Source organism: Rhinichthys klamathensis, unplaced genomic scaffold, assembly GCF_029890125.1.
Source record: "Rhinichthys klamathensis goyatoka isolate OS25496 unplaced genomic scaffold, OSU_Roscu_1.1 h1tg000006l_1, whole genome shotgun sequence".
Taxonomy (NCBI): domain Eukaryota; kingdom Metazoa; phylum Chordata; class Actinopteri; order Cypriniformes; family Leuciscidae; genus Rhinichthys; species Rhinichthys klamathensis.
The window spans coordinates 2,178,158-2,197,979 of record NW_026606559.1 but is presented as its reverse complement, the minus strand read 5'-3'; the positions used below and the strand labels follow the sequence as shown (position 1 = coordinate 2,197,979).

Sequence of the window (19,822 nt, the reverse complement as noted above, 5' to 3'; positions counted from 1 at the left end):
TATGAACCGCACGTCTCCTGTCTAAATCTGCCATTGCCGACTCCACTGAACAACGGCCCCCCTCACCACATATTTGTTTTAAATTGTAATAAAATGTCACCATTTCATTGTATTTTCATTGTATACATTTTTCATTGTATTTTTGAACAAATAAATGCAGCCTTGGTGAGCATAAGTTCTTTCAAAAACGTTAAAAATATATATTTTATCATGCCAAACTTTTGGTAGTGTATATTTTGCTGTGAAGGGTTTTATCACTCCTGGTAAAATTAGCCCTGATGTGCCAAATTAACTGAGCAGATAAGACAAAGAGCTGGCGAGAACAAACAAGAGTGATATACTGTATATCACCTTACATTAACACTTCAAACACCTTGCTTTGAATAATCCACGTTGAGAACTGAGAAGTAACTACCATGTCATATTTTGACTGTAGACAACATGTTTATTGGATTCATTTGGAGGTTTTTTTATGTAATGCTATTTGGTTTTTATTACTTCTATACTTTCTTTCCATTATTTCACAAGTGACGGATTTATACACTGTGTTTTGAGTTATGAAGGCGTAGTCTGTGCAAGTAAGACCCGAAAAAACAATAACTTTGGGATGTGAGCATGTTTTCCCCAAAACATTGTACTTGTCTGAGTAATTCCTCATGTTCTCAGTCTGTCTCCCTGTGTTTGTTGTGCTTGGATTGCTGCCTTGTTTAACAGTGTGATGTCTATGCCATACTTGTTTGTGCTGTTTGCATTTGCCAGTTTAGCTCTGTGGTGTCAATATGCTTAGTTGTTAAAAGGAACACTGAGAGCTTAATGCAAGGCACTTCATTTGCAAGGGTCGTCTCTAAACCACAGAATGTGAAAGTTCAGAAAGATAAAAGTTCAGTCTACTGCTGTATGTTAAGTTTCACACCAGCTATACCTTCAACCCTTTCATTTAACCTTCTGAATGTCTAGTCACCTTCCCTTCACTCACCAGTGGGTAATCAAACACATTTGACTCTTTAAGAGGTCTAAGATTTGTTAATGGTTATGAAGGTTTTGTTTTATTTGTTTTGGCAGATATGCTGTGTCTCTGGTTTAGTGTATTGACATATCCACTTGCCTTCAAAAAAACATTCACTTTTTTGTGTAAGTTAGCAGTCAAACAGGCCCTAACCTGTCCAGACTGTGTCTTCCCTCAGCCTTGTGAAACTGCACACAAGACATTCTTTAAACTGAAGCATAATGGAAGTCTTTCACATGTGCGATCTGCTAAAGTCATGAAAATGTCAGCCAGGAAAGAGAGATCTCACAGTATTGAGAATTTTCTTTCCTGTTTAGCATCCAAATATATGTGGAATTGAAATACATGGCAGTTAGGTATCATGCACATGTTTATGCCTTATATTGAACTTTTTTTTATGTCTGCAAACAACTAATATCAAACATGCTATTCATTTGTACGCTATATTATATAGGCTAAATGTAGAGGTGGGTAGATCCAAAAACTGTACTCAAGTAAAAGTACAAGTACTTATAGAAATATTTACTCAAAGTAAAAGTAAAAGTAATAACCTTAAACGTTACTTGAGTAAAAGTAAAAAAGTATCCAGTGAAAAAAACGACTCAAGTAGCTAGTTACTAATTACGTCGGATCATATATAGGCATAGACTGTATATATATATATATATATATATATATATATATATATATATATATATATATATATATATATATATTATTATTATTATTTAGATATTTTTAATTTAAATTACTATTATTATCATCATAATTAGGCTATCTTTACCACAAAAACAGAAGAGACAATCATTATGTCTGGCATCTGTAGCCAAAAACCATTGCCTGTCCTTTGGTTTGTACAATAGTAATTTATACAACTACATTTGGATTATTAATCAATGTCGAAATAAAGTGAATCTGCAGAGTTTTGCATTCAAAGGCGTGTAAAGGACAAAGAAACATTGAAAAAAGAGTAAACTCTAAACACATGCTCGCGCTCATGACCGCTACTGAACATCTGAACACAAACAATGATCAAATGCACATTGATAGATCATCTTCTATCTGTTCTCCAAAATGTAATCAAATGTATATTTCTTCAAATAGGCTAAGGCTAATAATCTGTTTGGTTGTAAAATGTAGGCTATTTCCTGAATGAAATGAAATCGAATGTATCGTCCTGTGGAATTATTAATTCACAGACAGCATACGAAGATGTTCAACTAATAAAGATCTTCATCGCTGGCAAACAAAATAATGCATTTGCAGATTTGCTTTCACTTGACTGTAGGTCCACGACCACTTCATCCAACGCTCTTGATGTTCTTAAAGATGAACTGAACTGAAATTTGAAAAACGGTGATATAACAGATCTATTTTATTTATTATCATTGGTACAATTATTAAAATGCAGAATTTGTTAAAAGGGATAAAACTGTACGTTGAAAATGTTGTTTTTGTTACACGGGCGCCGCCATGTTGGATTTCAACATTCGGCTACGTCACTGGCATGGTAGGCTACTCCGTTGCCAACCAACACCAGCAGAGCAGCCATAGCATGTAAATAGTCTGAGGCTAGCTGACATGGCTGGGGAAACAGAAACCAACAGGTCTAGGGGGGCTTCATACTGTATTGCCCCTGGCTGTAGTAATGAATTGTATAGGGGGTTACGATACATTTTCACAGGCTACCTTTGACAAGGAAACCAGCCCTCAAGTCAAGGCTAGCTGCCTTTAACTGTCTAGCCCTCCGACAGCCCCTGGATTTCGAGTCTGTATTGAGCATTTTTTAGTGACAGACTATTTAGTAGGCCTGTCGCGATAGTCAATAAATAAATTAATCGCACGATAAAAACAATTAGCTCGATAATTTTTCCGGCCGCGATAATTTCCATTTGCATGCTTGTTTGTTTTCCTCGTCTCTCTCTCTCTCTCTCTCTAGCAAAGAGACTGGATGACAACTCTCGGTTCCTTAGCGTAGGAAGAGTGAAGAGCTTATTCTGCCCGAGCGATATTTCCCGACACTATCCTTGAGACGTGCACTCCCAACGCAATGGGGTCTATGCACGGCGGTATTTCCGGTGAAGGTCTAAGGATGCTGGATTACTTCCGCCGATCGTAGAGTCCAATGCTATACCGAGAATTTATATTGGTTTTTATACTCTATTGCTATACTAAAGAAACGTTAGTCACAAAAACAGACAAAACAGACACCCCTCGTTTTGTTTATGCTTCTGTGTTTATTATATTAAATAAACATAACTATATATAAAATTACATCTAAACGTATTAAAGTTTCGTTTCAAAGACGAGAGGACAGTAAATTTTGAAGACTCTGCCATAATCCCGTTTTCCTCGGTTTTCCTCCGCTTTATAAATCTCCCCAACCGGAAACGCACGAGCATCCTTGCGTCAAACGCGGAAGTTATGCGTGCATATAGCCCATAGAGTGCTGCGCGGCACTACATCTGATGGCAGAGACTCCGAGTGCGAGCGCGGGCGGTTATGCACTCACTCTGTGTGTGCGGGTTATAAATAAAACGATTCGCGGGGCTCCCGCGAACTAGAAATATCTATGAATAAAAAATAATATATTTTTATTCATCTGTTGCAGAAAAGCAACAAGAACAACTAAAACAAAATAGAAACGATTTACAAGCCAGAGTTTCTATTCATAACAACGCTTTAACATCACGTTGAGTGATGTAGCCAATCACAGTTATATGTGTTGCTTATGATCGGCCATTGCGTTCAAGAAATCATTTAAGATAGACTGCCTTTTTGGTATTTATTCAAGTGCATTTTTTTGTAACAGAGACTGTTGTTCTCTGCAACAGATTGACTCCGGTGCAGTGTCCATGCTCCGGCAGCTCACACACCCACACCAGTCACTTCGCCCCAAACGATCCTGTGCTGTAGGCTATGTGGAGCCTGAAACTGATCCTCCATGTGGTGGTGGTAGTCAGAAACTACTGGACTGTCCCTCACAGGTTCAAATGCGTAACCCATGCCGTTAAAAGTGCTCATTTTCGTCTGTGTATTAGGACCTGCAGCTGTTGCCTATGCACCTTTGCGTGTCCTACCATGCCAGTGACGTCATCGAAACTGCCAGCGTAACAAGCGCAATTTTTGTGTTGCTTAAAAAAAGCTATATTGATATTTTTAATTAAAAATTTTAGTGTAATTTACTTTTAATTGTCATAAACAACACGTTATCAACGTCGATTTTTTTCAGTTCAGTTCATCTTTAAAGTGCCCCTATTATGTTATTTTAAAGTTTCCTAATGTTGTTTTAGAGTCTCCTACAACAGGTTTACATGCATCAAAGGTCAAAAAACTGTTTCATTTCTTCATAATATACATTTGCACATCACCATTTCAATGATTCTCAAACGACTTGTCAGATGAATCAATCTCTCTAAATCCCTCCTTTCCGCGAGCTACTCTGCTCTGATTGGCCAGACAGCTCAGTCTGTTGTGATTGGTTTGCTGCGTCAAAAAACCAAAACGCCCATTGCCATAACAACGTCAGCTCTGCTTGTCCTGAGGCTTCCAACACCGTAAACTAAAGACAATGACGTCAATTTTACCATATCAATGCGAGCGCGAGTCCGATAATGAAATATTGGAAGAACTATTCATTCAACCCGAACCTCCATCGCAAGGACAACTCGAGCAGGACGTTTCTCAGTGATGCATGTATGCAATGTATACATTTGCCAGGCTCTAGAGTTGAATGACTGATGTAACATAAACGTTGGTAAAACAAATCTTTCCTCAAAGTGCTGAGAACGACAGACAATCTGCATTAATAGACACATTTTAAGGTAATAGTGGCCCACAAATGATTAGCAGAAGTATTTCAGTAAGACAGTGATAACATGAGTTAACCAGTTAGCAGGAGACCTACACAATATAAAAATCAAAACTACGTTTTTTGAACACCATCTTTCAAGAGCAAGCGGTTTGCGAATTCTACATTGAACTCCGAGATTTGAGAAGCAGTCGTCAGTAAAATAAAGGGAACACAGCAAAAGATTAGACTTATACTGCTGTGATATCGTGGTAAAGATTAATTTTATCCACTGATTCTTCACATGCTCGTCCTGCAGTGAAAAAAAAAAACTGGCTATACCTGTCCTTCACATTGTAGAGATGATGCTGTCCAGTATCCACAGGAATCAGCTGCCGGTTTGAGGTTCAAGCTTTCCCTGGTGTCTGCACGTGCAATAAGTGGGCGGGCAATGTGCTAATGTTTCGTCTTGACGTCATGACGAAACAGCTTATGACTCGTTTGAAAAACAATTAAATTCATTGACTCAGAGTTGACTCTTACTTTTGAAAAACAATAAATTTATATACGGTGAACTTTCAGATTTAAAACTTTGCAGGATGTTTTCATTCACTTAGAGCAGGGATGGCCAACTTCGGTCCTGGAGGGCCACTGTCCTACAGAGTTTAGCTCCAACCCTGAAAAAAAATCACCTGCCTGTAACTTTCTAGTAATCCTGAAGACCTTGATTAGCTTGTTCAGGTGTGTTTGATTAGGGTTGAAGCCAGGGGCGTCACTAGGCCCTTTTTAGGGGGGATTCAGCCCCCCTAAACTTCTGCCTAGCCCCCCTAAAAATGTGAGATTAATGTAGGCTACACAAATTCGTGTTCGCTTCAGTCTTGTTATAATCAGATTCAGCGCGTTCTTCATCTTCAATCCGCAGCGGCGCCGACAGAGAGCACGTCAGAAACAGGGTGTGTGTGTTCATGTGTGTGTTCATCTGAGCCTCATTTGTCTGTCACTGCTCGTCAATGTCAGAATATTTGAGATGACCAATCAAATCAAAGTAGGCAGGCTTTATGTTCACAGACGCTGCTGAGCGCGAATTTTAACAGTGCGACTCGACGCGTACGGTCAAGTGCGAGATAAGATGTAAGTAGCTAAACTTAACATTTCATATTTTACTTTTTTTAGGTCATAAATGTTAAACGAATGACAAAAAATAATCAGGCAAACTAATATAGTTTTGTCTAATTTCGCCATTTTGAACTGAAAATAGGCTGTAACGTGACTCATGTAATGTAATAATTATAGTTTACAAGAAACAATAACAAAGCCGTTTTCATCATGTTAGGCACAAGATTAATAATGAATGTGTACATATTGAGGATATAATACAAATTGTAGCCTTTAGTAAATTAAAAAAGCTCAGCTTTAGGAGGGGAAGAGAAAGGGACGAAGAGACTGAGAAAAAAAGAAAGAGTGATGGAGATGAGAAGAGAGCAGGTATTGACAAATAATCTGCCCACTGACATGGTTTTAAAGCTATTTCTTATCCTTTTTTGGTCTTCAAACGTCTTGAAATGCACATATCAGAGAAATAAAAAATGTGAACCCCCTACCAAACTCAAATTTAGGACCTCTGTGATTATAAAGCCCTGTCTACGGCCCTGTATTAGGCATAAGATCAATAATAAATGTGTAGCCTACATATTGTGAATGCATTTAATAAACTTAATTACCTTTAGTAGCTTTCAGTAAATAAACGCGTCTGAGAAAATGATTCATAGGCAAAATCAACCTATCAATTGACCCTATGTTTACTTTCTTCACTGACAGACAAAAATGAAAAGCCTATATCAGTCAAAGCTCAGCTTTAGGAGGGGAAGAGACAGGGCAAGATAAAAACAAAGAGAAAAAGAGTGTGATGCTGATGAGGAGAGAAAAATAATCAGCTGCCCACTATCCAAGTTTTTTGGCCTTCAGAACATCTTAAAATGCACATATGTAGATCAGAGATATCAACATTTTTTAAAAAAAAATCATATTGGGGGCTTAGCCCCCCTAAAATGAAAATCCTAGTGACGCCCCTGGTTGAAGCTAAACTCTGTTGGACAGTGGCCCTCCAGGACCGAAGTTGCCCATCCCTGACTTAGAGCTATGTTTCACACTATATGAAAGGTCATTTTCAAAAATCCATAATAGGGGCCCTTTAAATCTTCCTATACGTGCAGGAAACCGAACAAATCATTCAAACTGATTCGCGAACTGATTTATCCCCACTTTATTTTGATTTTTCCATATAAACAGAGTACATCACACAATTATAGATACCATTGGAATATTATATGTAATTAATTCCGTCTCTTTTGTTCATAGAAAGTACCATACAGAAAACAGAGTCAGAATAAGATTAATTCTAAGTTAAGCAATAATAAAAAGGAAATATACAATTATGGATCTGTCGTAAGAAGCAAATTACGTCCAAACAGCATTCAGCGTGAGAGAATAAAACAATGACAAAAATACAAATACAAAAAAAACAAGAACAGCAACATAAACCAAAAAAAAAAAAAAAAAAAAAAAACTTGGTCATCCAAAAACATATTCAGGTTAATATCACGTGTAAGAAGATACTTTACTGCCAGAGGGGATATAGACAGGCGTTTAAAACCATTTCACTTTCCTACACAGTCTAGGAAAGGACCCCATATCTTATAGAAGTTGTCAGAAGATCCCTTCATTGTATGCCTGATTTTTTCTAGTTTGATGAAATGAAAGATATCATTAATCCATAGAGAATGAGTAGGAGGTGTAGGCGATTTCCAATTTATTACAATTAGGCGTCTTGCCAGAAGAGTGACAAAAGCTACAAAATTAGTCTTAGATTTGGGCATGTTAAGTGAAAGAGAGAGAGTACCAAATAAAGCTGTAACAGGCAAAGGTTTAACATAAATTCCAAGAACTTCAGATAACGTTTTAAAGATCAGAGACCAATATTTGTGTAGAGATGGACAAGACCAAACCATATGCGCAGTAGATGCAGGGGCTTGGTGACAGTGATTACACATGGGATCTACCTCAGAATATATTTTAGAAAGTCTAACTTTGGTCCAGTGGGTGCAATGAAGGATTTTACACTGCATCAGACCCTGTCTGGCGCAGAAGGATGAGGAGTGCACACGACGTAGAATCTTTTCCCATTGTTCTTCTGGAATATTTTCTCCTATGTCCTCCTCCCACTGAGAGATGCAAGTGAACTCTCATGTAGGGAGCAGATTGCTTCATAAAAATGTGAAATCATACCCTTCATAACATGAATAGGTTTGAGGAAGGAGTCAATGGGAGTGACATTAGGGAGGCAAGGAAACTGAGGGTGCATGTCCCGAACAAAACTACGAACCTGCAAATATCTGAAAAAAATGTGTTTGGGCAATGCACATTTCTCCCGTAATTGCTGGAAAGACGCAAATACATTATCTATATAAAAATCTTTAACTATTATAATACCCAATGCTGACCACTGGGAGAAAGTCCTATCCATTAATGATGGTAAGAAAGCAAAATTTGCTGCTATAGGTGCAGAAATAGAGGAAGCTTGTTAACCAAAGTGGTGTCTGAATTGCCTCCAGATTCTCAATGTAGTTTTAACGATAATATTTTTGGTCCGCATACAAAGATACCTTTTGTTCTGTACCCATTCTTTTTATGCCCATTATAGAAGAATCAGATCGCAGTGCAATAGAAAGGGGGCTCAATAGCAATGGCAAAGAGAAGTGGACTCAGAGGGCATCCCTGGTGAGTGGACCGGTGAAGGGAAAAATATCCTGAACGAGTATTATTGGTCCTGACAGAAGCTTGGGGGCCAGAATACAGTAACCTCACCCAAGAAATAAATTTGCGACCGAATCCAAATTTTTCGAAAGTGTAAAAAAAGATACTTCCACTCCACCAGGTCAAATGCTTTCTCTGCATCTGATGAAATTACAGCCTCTGGGACAACAGAAGAAGAGGGGTTGTATACAATATTAACAGTCTCCTAATATTAAAAAATGAGTGTCTATTTTTAATAAACCCAGTCTGATCCGGTCCGGAGAGATAATGGATGGTAACATGGAAACGTATTGCCAGCAGCGAACTGATTTAGAAAGTTCTGCCAACTTGTTTGATTTAAGTCTTTGAACAGAATCGATTCATAAGAGTGATTCATTTGTGAATTGAGCATCGCTCATGCCCAGAAAAAAAAGATACAGCTCTCTTGGAATAAACTACGCATTTAACAACATATTGCATTAAAATTAAGTAATGAGAGGAACGTCAACCAACATAACAAAGTAAAAGTACAGTTTTTTCATTAGAAATGTACTCGAGTTAAAGTAAAAGTACATTTAAACACTCTTTTTACTTTTACTCTTTATACTCAAGTAGGCTAAATGTAACGACGTACATGTACTTCGTTATACCCACCTCCATATGAAATGCATATTTTCTAAGGTTTTGTATATTACATTTTTCTAAAATTGCATTTTCAAGTGTTGAGGAGTAACTATTCTACATTTTGTCAGTATCATGCCAGAGTAGAGTAGCTTTTTCAGTTACAAACTACTTTTTCTAATTACTATCATTATTTAGTTATAAATTGTATCAAAGTACGGCTATATACATATTTAAATATATGCTTCTTTTTATTAGTAGCTTGTAATGTATACGTTGTAGTTAACTACTTTTTCAAAAGAGCTTCACTTTAGTTTGACTACTAGCTTGCTTGCTGTTGCTAAGTTTACCTAACACTGTTTGACACAGTAAACAAAATAAAATCTAGGCTTTTTATTAAAATGTTGTGATTTTTTCCAGGCATTATTTTAGTTTTTACAGTTGTGTGTGTGCAGTTTGGGAGGATTGGTACCTCTTCTAAACCCAAATGACAGGCTTCGCCCAGTTTGGAACGGGTCATGGCTAGGGCAGGAAAATTAGAGACTGCAACTAAAAAATAAGCCAAATACAATAACATTCACAAAGGCATTGTTCATTTGTTCACTACTGTTTATTATTGGATGTTAAAGTCGGCATGAAATGGAAGTTGCAATAGAGGGCATGATTATTATTATTTTTAAAATAATGATGTGCACAGACAAATCATTACTAATAAATACTGCAATATTCCATAAAAAATAAGAATTGTTCATTTTTATTTTCTGTATACATTAAAACATTCTGTATTCAATCTGATTAATGTAAAACTAACAGCTTGGAAAAATTCAATCTACATTCCAGTCTGACACTGTAGAACCTCGAGTGTACTATGGAACAGACACATATGGAAAATATCTGTAGGCATAATGTCAATCTTATCCACATATGGAAAAGGGTGAAATGAATCTCAAGGTTGTGTGTTCAAAATCCAGCCCTCTGAATGGAATTCCCTCTTAAAACATTCACTCATTTAGATTTCCCTACCTTTCCTGAAATCCAAACTGCTTTTCCTGTTGTAGTTTACAAAAAACATTTTCTCTTTGAGATTTTCATTTACGACTTGCTTGCTGACTTTATTGTACCATTTGTCTTTACCACTGCCTTCTCTGCTGTGTCTTTCAGGCTCTAAGAGTGTGGTTGAAGTTCAGACTAAAATGTCGGTTTGTGGTGGCCTTCCTTTTTTTCGTCAGTCTGACAGTGGCGCTGATATACACCCTTCCTCCCTTCCCATCTGAGGAGAGCAGGGTGAATCTACGGGGCCCCTGCAATAACAAACCCAGCAAGCTGGTGGAGAAGTGGTCTCTGAAACCTTACCTTCCAGTGTCTTCATATGGACAAAACAGCAGGACCTGGAAGAACCTTGAAATGAAAGATTCCGCTAAGCATCTCCTGATGGTCAACCATCACCAACTATCATTTTCCTCCGGAAAACAAGTTCAGGAAAAAGTATCAACCAAAAAGCATCCAAAAAGTAAAGTAAACAAAAAAGAACGATATCTGCAGAACACAAACAAGCATCCAGTCAAGCCATTTGCAGCCAGTGCCAAACGAGGGCGAGCCAATAGACTAGGAAATAGCAATAACACAACCATCCATCTTCTTCGCTCCAGACATGACCCTCGGGCTGCCAGCATCCAAAGCCTCCGCCCAAATAACAAGACATGCAGGCACAAATGCACTCCAGATGGGGACAGAGTAAAGAGGCTTGTGGGGCAGTTCTCTGATACACAGCAGGTGGTAAAACTGAAACAGGCCCCTGGAGAAGAGGGAACACATGAAAGACGAGCAGGGCCCACCGAGAGGAAGAGGCCCAAATCCGGGGCAGAAAACAACGATGGGATTCCAGCAAAGGCTGGCATCAAGGAGTCAGCCACTGACTGGTGTAAGACTGTCTCTGATGAGGCTTTTATTGAAAACTGGAACCAGACCAAAGCAGAGACTCTACCCTGGCTCAGTGAGGATGATGTGAAAAAGATGGCGCTTCTCTCCAGTGGCACTGTGTTGAGTAAAGCCAGGCTTCCAGGCCATGGTCAAGTGCTTCAGGTTGGATTCAGTGATAGATATAGCATTTTTGCTTCTGCAGGGGACAATCATATCAAACGCTGCCAGACCGGAAGCTGTGCTCTCATAAAACGCCCCAATGACTGGTTTGAGGTGTTCGCCTTTCACCTGGACAGAGTTCTAGGTCTGAACCGGAGCTTGCCCGCAGTGTTGAGAACATTCCACAGTGAGATTCTACCATACAGGTACACCACTGGATCTCCAAGACCGGTGGTATGGTGGGATCCCAGCATCCAGCATCTGTCTGATGCTGACAATGACCAGAACTCTTTTTCACTTACTTGGCCACAATATCAGACTCTGCTTAAGAGCAGGTGTGGTACTCGCGTACCGTTGAACTTTACAACATGTGTGGGAGTTCATCATTCAGAGTGGGGGCGGCTGGCCTTGTTTGACTTCCTGCTGCAGGTAAGAGCCAACATATTACAACATTTTGGATATTTGGTTTCCACAAACTCCTATGTCTAATGTGTAAAAATATATTTTATGAGAGTAAATTGCACATGTACACAAGAAAATATGATTATCTTACAATATGAATCCAAAAAAGATTGGGATATGTAGACAATAGAATAAAAATGGTCACTAACTTAAGTTTAAAAGGTTTACTAGGTTACATGACTCCAGTTTATATGCATTTAAATGATGTCTTTGACCGTTGTGGTTAGAAACTCTTTTATGAGTCACAAATTTTAGGCCTGCCAACTACATAATGGCCTACCTGCCAAGCCTGGTTTTTAAAGTAATTCATGTTTTCCATTTTTAGCATTGGCATTTTTCCTGTTCAAAACAGACTCTCTTAAAAGTGAAGTGTGTGATTTTAGATTTCAAACATGTTTTTTGAACACTTGCCCCATCTGGCATTGTTTAGACTAACAGTAAGTTTTGCCTCAAAGTTAAGTCATTGGTTGAGCCATGATTGCTATGTTGTGCTGGTCGGGATGCTCCGACCTTTGTTGCACAAAGGTAAAACAAATTCAGATTTTCAGAATAGGTCTGGAGTTGACAAACCAAACAAATCTAAACTGGTTTAGATCAGGTTCAGGGTTCTCAAACATTCACAATAAAAGTTCTCTGTCAACTCAGGGTTTGATCCACAGTTGAATCTCTATTATAAATTTACACAAATTTCATATTAAACAACAAGATAAGAAGAAACAGCACTGCTATAAGTTAGAGAATGCAGCTGAAAGACTCAACTGGATTATTTTAGTAATTCATTTAGGTTCACAACAAGCTTAAAATAAAACATATAAGCACTAAAAGCTTAAAGGGGTCATATAATGCCATTTTTGTACAAGCTAATATGATTTTTTAGGGTCTAAATTAAAAGTTTGTAATATACTTTAATTAAAAATTCTCATTAGTATTGTAAGAAAACACTTATTTTACCTGGTCAAAAACAGCTCTGTTTTCAGCACGCCGTTTCAGTGCATATGACTTTAAATGATCATGAGCTGCGCTGACTCCGCCCCTCTGTTCTGTGCATACACCGTTTGTAACACAATAACACAATAACCACGCGTTGTTCATTATAAACGTGGGATTATGAATTATATTGAGAACGTTGTACATAGAAAACATGCTGTAATGTACCCTGAGTGTAAACCGACGCATTCATCGTGAAGCGTGCAGCTGGCGATTTGCAAAGATTATATAAATATTAATATAAAGATTAATAAAACGTTACACTCACTTTAGTTCTTCTGAAGGTTCAGCAGGAAGACGAACAGGTTCAGATCCTTTATTCAGGTGCAGCTTCTCAGCAAAACCAGCTTTACACTGATCCTCGTTTATAAAGCAGTCCACTGAGAAATGATTCGGCAAACATAAGAGCATTGACTTGCTCGTGGGGAATATTCCCTTCGAAAACAAACAAAAGTCCGTTTTATTGACGTCACAAAAACGAACGGCTCAATTTGAGGCAGGGGAAAACATATAAGGAGATTAAAACAAAAACACTGGATGGATTTTTATCATTATATGATGGTTGTGTACAGGCACTGCCAACACTCATTTCAGTACAATCAACTTGTAAAAGTGCATGTACCATTATATGACCCCTTTAATCATTTTAAAAGTTACATACAGTATATATTCTAAAGCTTGTATTTGCATATGAATAAAAGCTTAATAACAATATTGAAAAAACAAACTCAAAATTGCATGTTGTCTTTAGATATACTAGGAAAGGAGAAAACAGTTAAAGAAAAAAAAAATTTTTTACACACTTCACCTAAGCAGTTTCATATAAGGCTGCTTTTCTTTTCGGTAACGCTTTAGATTACAGCCTGGAAAGTACTGTGTAATTAAGAGGAATTTACAGAGTAACTTTCGGTAATTATAGTGTACCTATAAAGTACTTGCATGTAAGTATAAGGGAACAATATGTAAAGTTTGGGGAATAAAGGGGTAACAACCAGGAGAATTAAAAAAATATTTATACTATAAGTATTATAGAACTAAGGGGAACTTATTCTACTATTATGATACAACAATCTTACATTTGGGAGCAATTTAGCGAGAACATACACTGCGTACCTTTTTGTAATAATTGTGTACCAATACATACTGTATAGGCTTTTTTTAAATTACAGGGTACATATCTATGCATTATTTATACTTTTATTTATTTATTTTTTGATAGCAAAAGTGCAGATGTTTAAGTTGGACTAACATGTTTCAAGGCAAGAAAAGCTAAGACTATTGCAATTTTTTTTAAATACTGTGAAATATATCTTGTTTCATGTGGTTACAGGGTAAGTGGTACTTGTATAATAAATAAAGGTTTCCGAGTCAGTGATATAAGATTGTGTGTATGCATTTTTATTGTTACCTTGTAACAACATGGAACAAGAGGGTAACAAGCACCACTTTAATTTACGGCCCGCAATGTCACACTTACCCTGTAACTACATCGAACAAGGGGGTAACAAGCTACATGAAACAAGAGTATCTTTCCACAATATTTAAGCAAAAGTTGCAATAGTTTTCGTTTTCAGTGCACTTTTGTTAAAAAGATTACATTTTAAAAATTACAGGGTACATATGCATTTATAAAGCCTATACAGTATGTACTGGTTCACCATTATTTCAAAAAGGTACGCAGTATGTTCTTGCTAAATTGATCCCAAATGTAAGATTGTTATATCATAATAGTAGAATAAGTACCCCTGTAGTAGAATAAGTGTCTTCCTTCCCGGGCCTGTAGGTACTCGTCGGACCTATTCGACGAGGCTTACAAGGCCTGTGGGGAAGCTGCCTCTGCCATGCACGCCATGGCGTTGCTGCAGGTCCATCAGGCCAAGGCACTGAAGGACCTGCACGAGGGTGGTCATGATCCACAAGTTCTCCAGGAACTTCGTGCCGCAACGGACCTCGCGCTTCGTGCGACGAAGGTCACCGCGCGGTCAGTGGGTCATGCGATGTCCACCTTGGTGGTCCAGGAGCGCCATCTCTGGCTGTGTCTGGCAGACATGAGTGAGGCTGAGAAGCTCCGGTTCCTCAACTCCCCCGTGTCCCAGACCGGCCTCTTCGGCGACGATTATTCACCATTATTTCAAAAAGGTACGCAGTATGTTCTTGCTAAATTGATCCCAAATGTAAGATTGTTATATCATAATAGTAGAATAAGTACCCCTGTAGTAGAATAAGTGTCTTCCTTCCCGGGCCTGTAGGTACTCGTCGGACCTATTCGACGAGGCTTACAAGGCCTGTGGGGAAGCTGCCTCTGCCATGCACGCCATGGCGTTGCTGCAGGTCCATCAGGCCAAGGCACTGAAGGACCTGCACGAGGGTGGTCATGATCCACAAGTTCTCCAGGAACTTCGTGCCGCAACGGACCTCGCGCTTCGTGCGACGAAGGTCACCGCGCGGTCAGTGGGTCATGCGATGTCCACCTTGGTGGTCCAGGAGCGCCATCTCTGGCTGTGTCTGGCAGACATGAGTGAGGCTGAGAAGCTCCTGTTCCTCAACTCCCCCGTGTCCCAGACCGGCCTCTTCGGCGACGCGGTCGAGAACTTCGCCCAGCAGTTCTCGACTGTACAAAAGCAGACTGAGGCCATCAAGCATATCCTGCCGCGGCGGTCAGCTGCTGCCTCCAACCCACCGCCTGCGGCTCCTCAGTCTGCTCGTCGCCGGGGGCGTCCTCCTGCGTCTGCCCCTGCTCCCGCGCTGCAGCAGCAGCCTCCACCTAAACGGCGCCGTGGAGCCAGTCGCAGGCAGGCAGCCCCGCCCGTCCAGGCCCCCGCCAAAAAGGGTGGCAAAGCCAGAGGTAAGCGGCCCCAGGACGGGCGACCCGGAGATGGAAGGGACTGCTCTCCAGGAGACGATGACCGCATCGCTCCTTCCCCCGGAAGAGGGCCGGGTGGAAAATCCTCTGTTTCGTTTTGTTCCGCCGCTGGCCTTAAAACCAGCGGTACCCAAATTTTCAATAAAAGAGCAGTTTTTACCATCTCTGGGTCCGAAGAGGACCCGGAGAGCAGTGGGGGGACAGAATCCTCACCACTCTCATCCGCCTCCTCTGTCGCCAGTGAGCAGCAGTGTGCAGTTCGAGAACGCCACCGAGCCGCCTCCTGCACCTCCTGCCCCGTGGAACCAGGTAAGTGCTGCACAGCACACACAGACCCTGCTACGGGCCGCCTCCCAGAGAGAGCCTCCCGAGCCACGTCCCTGTGTTCCACCTCGCTGCCCCACTCCGGGTACGCCTACAGTCCCTTTGGTCCCGCTTGCACGGTCTCTGAGAGCCTGGTTAGCGCTCCCCAGTCCGTCTCGCTGGCTCATTCGGACCATCAGGCTCGGCTATGCGATTCAGTTCGCCCGGCGTCCCCCCAAGTTTCGGGCCATCCACTCCACTACAGTGAGAGCAGCCGATGCCCATGTCTTGCGTGCGGAGATCGCAGTCCTACTGGCGAAGGACGCGATAGAGCCGGTCCCTCCAGCCGATATGGGGTCAGGGCACTACAGTCCCTACTTCATTGTACCCAAAAAGGTGGTGGGTTACGACCGATCTTGGATCTGCTAGTTTTGAATCGGAGCCTCCACAAGCTACCGTTCAAAATGCTCACGCAGAGACGCATTTTCGGATGCATCCGTCCCCAAGATTGGTTTGCAGCGATCGACCTGAAGGACGCGTACTTTCATGTCTCGATTCTTCCTCGACACAGGCCGTTTCTGCGCTTTGCGTTCGAGGGTCGAGCATATCAGTACAAGGTCCTGCCCTTCGGGCTGTCCCTGTCTCCCCGTGTCTTCACGAAAGTCACGGAGGGGGCCCTTGTTCCCATGAGAGAACAGGGCGTTCGCCTCCTCAACTATCTCGACGACTGGCTTATACTAGCACACTCTCGAGATCAGTTATGCGAACACAGGGACCTCGTGCTCACGCACCTCAGCCAGTTGGGCCTTCAGGTCAACTGGGAAAAGAGCAAACTCGCCCCTGTGCAGAGGATCTCTTTTCTCGGTATGGAGTTGGATTCGGTCGTACAGACAGCGCGCCTCACAGAGCAGCGCGCTCAGTCGGTGCTGAACTGCTTGAACACGTTCAAAGGCAGGACAGCGGTCCCACTGAAATTTTTTCAGAGGCTCCTGGGGCATATGGCAGCGGCAGCAGCGGTAACTCCGCTCGGCTTGCTTCATATGAGACCGCTTCAGCACTGGCTTCACGGCCGAGTCCCGAGATGGGCGTGGCATCATGGCACTCACCGGGTGGCAATCACACCGGCCTGCCGCCAGACCTTCAGCCCGTGGTCAGACCTCTCGTTCCTTCGGGCAGGAGTCCCCTTGGAACAGGTCTCCAGGCATGCTGTGGTTTTCACAGATGCCTCTGCCACCGGCTGGGGTGCCACGTACAACGGGCATGCAGTGTCAGGGGTGTGGACGGCTCCCCAACTGCATTGGCACATCAATTGCCTCGAGTTGCTAGCAGTACATCTCGCTCTGAGCCGCCTGAAAAGGCCGCTACGGGGCAGGGACGTGCTGGTCCGTACGGACAACACTGCGACCGTGGCGTACATCAACCGACAAGGTGGTCTACGCTCCCGTCGCATGTCGCAACTCGCCCGCCATCTCCTCCTCTGGAGTCAGAAGCGTCTGAGGTCGCTTCGAGCCATGTATGTCCCTGGCGTGCTCAACCGTGTGGCCGACGAGCTATCACGAGCTGTGCTTCCGGGAGAATGGCGACTCCACCCCCAGGTGGTTCAGCTGATCTGGAGAGAGTTCGGAGAGGCTCAGGTAGACCTGTTTGCCTCTTCAGAGACCTCCCACTGCCAGCTGTTTTACTCCCTGACCGAGGGAACACTCGGCACGGACGCACTGGCACACAGCTGGCCCCGGGGCCTCCGCAAATATGCGTTTCCCCCAGTGAGCCTACTTGCACAGACACTGTGCAAAGTCAGGGAGGACGAGGAGCAGGTCCTTCTGGTGGCTCCCTATTGGCCCACCCGGACTTGGTTCCCAGAACTCATGCTCCTTGGGACAGTCCCTCCCTGGCCCATTCCTCTGAGGAAGGATCTTCTGACTCAGAGACGGGGCACCCTATGGCACCCGCGTCCAGACCTCTGGAAACTCCATGTCTGGTCCCTGGACGGGACGCGGAGGTTCTAGGTGACTTACCCCCTGAAGTACTTAACCCCATCACTTCAGCACGGGCGCCGTCCACGAGACGTGTTTACGCCCTGAAGTGGAACCTGTTCGTCGAGTGGTGTTCTTCTCGCTGAGAAGACCCCCGAAGATGTTCGATAGGGTCAGTGTTTTCCTTCTTGCAGCAAGGGTTGGAGCGAAGGCTGTCTCCCTCCACCCTCAAAGTACATGCTGCAGCTATTTCAGCTTATCACAACCACGTAGATGGCAAAACAGTGGGGAAGCACGACCTGGTCGTCAGGTTTCTTAGGGGGGCGAGACGATTAAATCCTCCTCGACCCCCCTCCATACCCTCTTGGGATCTTCCCCTGGTGCTTCGAGCACTTCAGGATGTTCCCTTTGAGCCTCTGCAGTCAGTAGACTTAAAGCTTCTTTCCATGAAGACTTTGCTACTGGTTGCACTGGCCTCTGTCAAGAGGGTAGGAGACCTGCACGCATTTTCGGTCGACGAATCGTGCCTAGAGTTCGGGCCGGGTGACAACCATGTGGTATTAAGACCCCGGCCTGGCTATGTGCCCAAGGTTCCTACCACTCCCTTCAAAAACCAGGTAGTGAACCTGCAAGCGCTGCCTTTGGAGGAGGCAGACCCAGCCCTGGCTTTGCTCTGTCCCGTTCGCGCTCTGCATATGTACGTGGACAGAACTCAAAGCATCAGGACCTCAGACCAGCTCTTTGTCTGTTATGGAGGCCAGCAGAGGGGAAAGGCTGTCTCCAAGCAGAGGATGGCCCACTGGATAGTGGATGCCATCGCCTTGGCTTACCAAGCTCAAGGCGTGCCCTGCCCGCTCAGGTTGCATGCACACTCCACAAGAGGCGTTGCATCCTCCTGGGCGCTGGCACGTGGCTCCTCGCTAACAGATATCTGTAGAGCTGCGGGCTGGGCGACACCTAACACGTTCGCTAGATATTATAGCCTACGTGTAGAGCCGGTCTCCTCCCGTGTTCTCACCCTAAACGGGTAGAAGCACCGAGAGGCCCGGCTCTGTCGGCTTGCTGCACCCTACTGTGCACCCTTATTGCTCCAGAGTGAAAAACCTGTCGAGTCCTCCAAAAACCCCTCGGCCCGGACATGGCGGAGCGTCCGGTGCCAGGCCTTTATCCGCTGAATCCTTGAGAACCGGATCTGGGCTGGGTTCCATATGTGTGACCCTACAGGGATCCCATATGTGTATATTTTCCACGGCTGCTCCTAACGGAAGCCCGTGTCTTTCCCTTGGGCTAAGTCACCCACTATCTCATATGTAGTACAGCCTTCGGGCTAGTCCATATGTATTCCCCACATAACTCCTTGAAGTAAGTGGCTTCCGCAGCGTCCTCCTTCCTAACTGAAGGGCACGCTTTCCCAGTGTTATCCAATAATCTCACTGTATGGGTTATTACGGAACAACAGTGACAGATACACTCTGTGTGTAGCCTCCTCCTATCGTCCTTCTAGGCAAGAAGGTGTAGAGGCTTGCATGGGGCGCTGGATGGGGTGCAGCAGCTGTGGCGCTTTGGTAGGGATTCCTATTGGTCAGTCTGACCTACGTTGTAGTGACTGACCGATAGGGAACGTCTCGGTTACATATGGTAACCCTCGTTCCCTGAGGGAGGGAACGGAGACGTAGGTCCCGTCGCCACATCTGCTGCCGCCCGCTGGGGCGGCCAGCTTTTTCAGGTTTGGCTCCTCAGCAAAAAACTAGTGTGCAATCATAACAGCTGCTGTTAAATACCCGCGCTGACGAGGACGCGCAGCTGATGCAAATGATTGCATGCCAATGTGCATTGGCTTGTTTTAGTTTCACTCGAAGTAGATTGGCCTCTCTAGCGAGATTCCTATTGGTCAGTCTGACCTACGTCTCCGTTCCCTCCCTCAGGGAACGAGGGTTACCATATGT

The 19,822-nt window shown here is 42.9% G+C and overlaps 1 protein-coding gene across 1 annotated transcript in view; it reads left to right on the top strand.

Moving 5' to 3' along the window:
• The window catches only part of gask1a (golgi associated kinase 1A), a 45,967-nt gene that overhangs the window by 11,418 nt on the left and 14,727 nt on the right, over positions 1 to 19,822 (top strand). Inside the window, exon 2 of the mRNA XM_056258687.1 lies at positions 10,371 to 11,717. Coding sequence (XP_056114662.1) covers positions 10,371 to 11,717 — 1,347 coding nt within the window. The remainder of the gene's footprint in view (positions 1 to 10,370; positions 11,718 to 19,822) is intronic.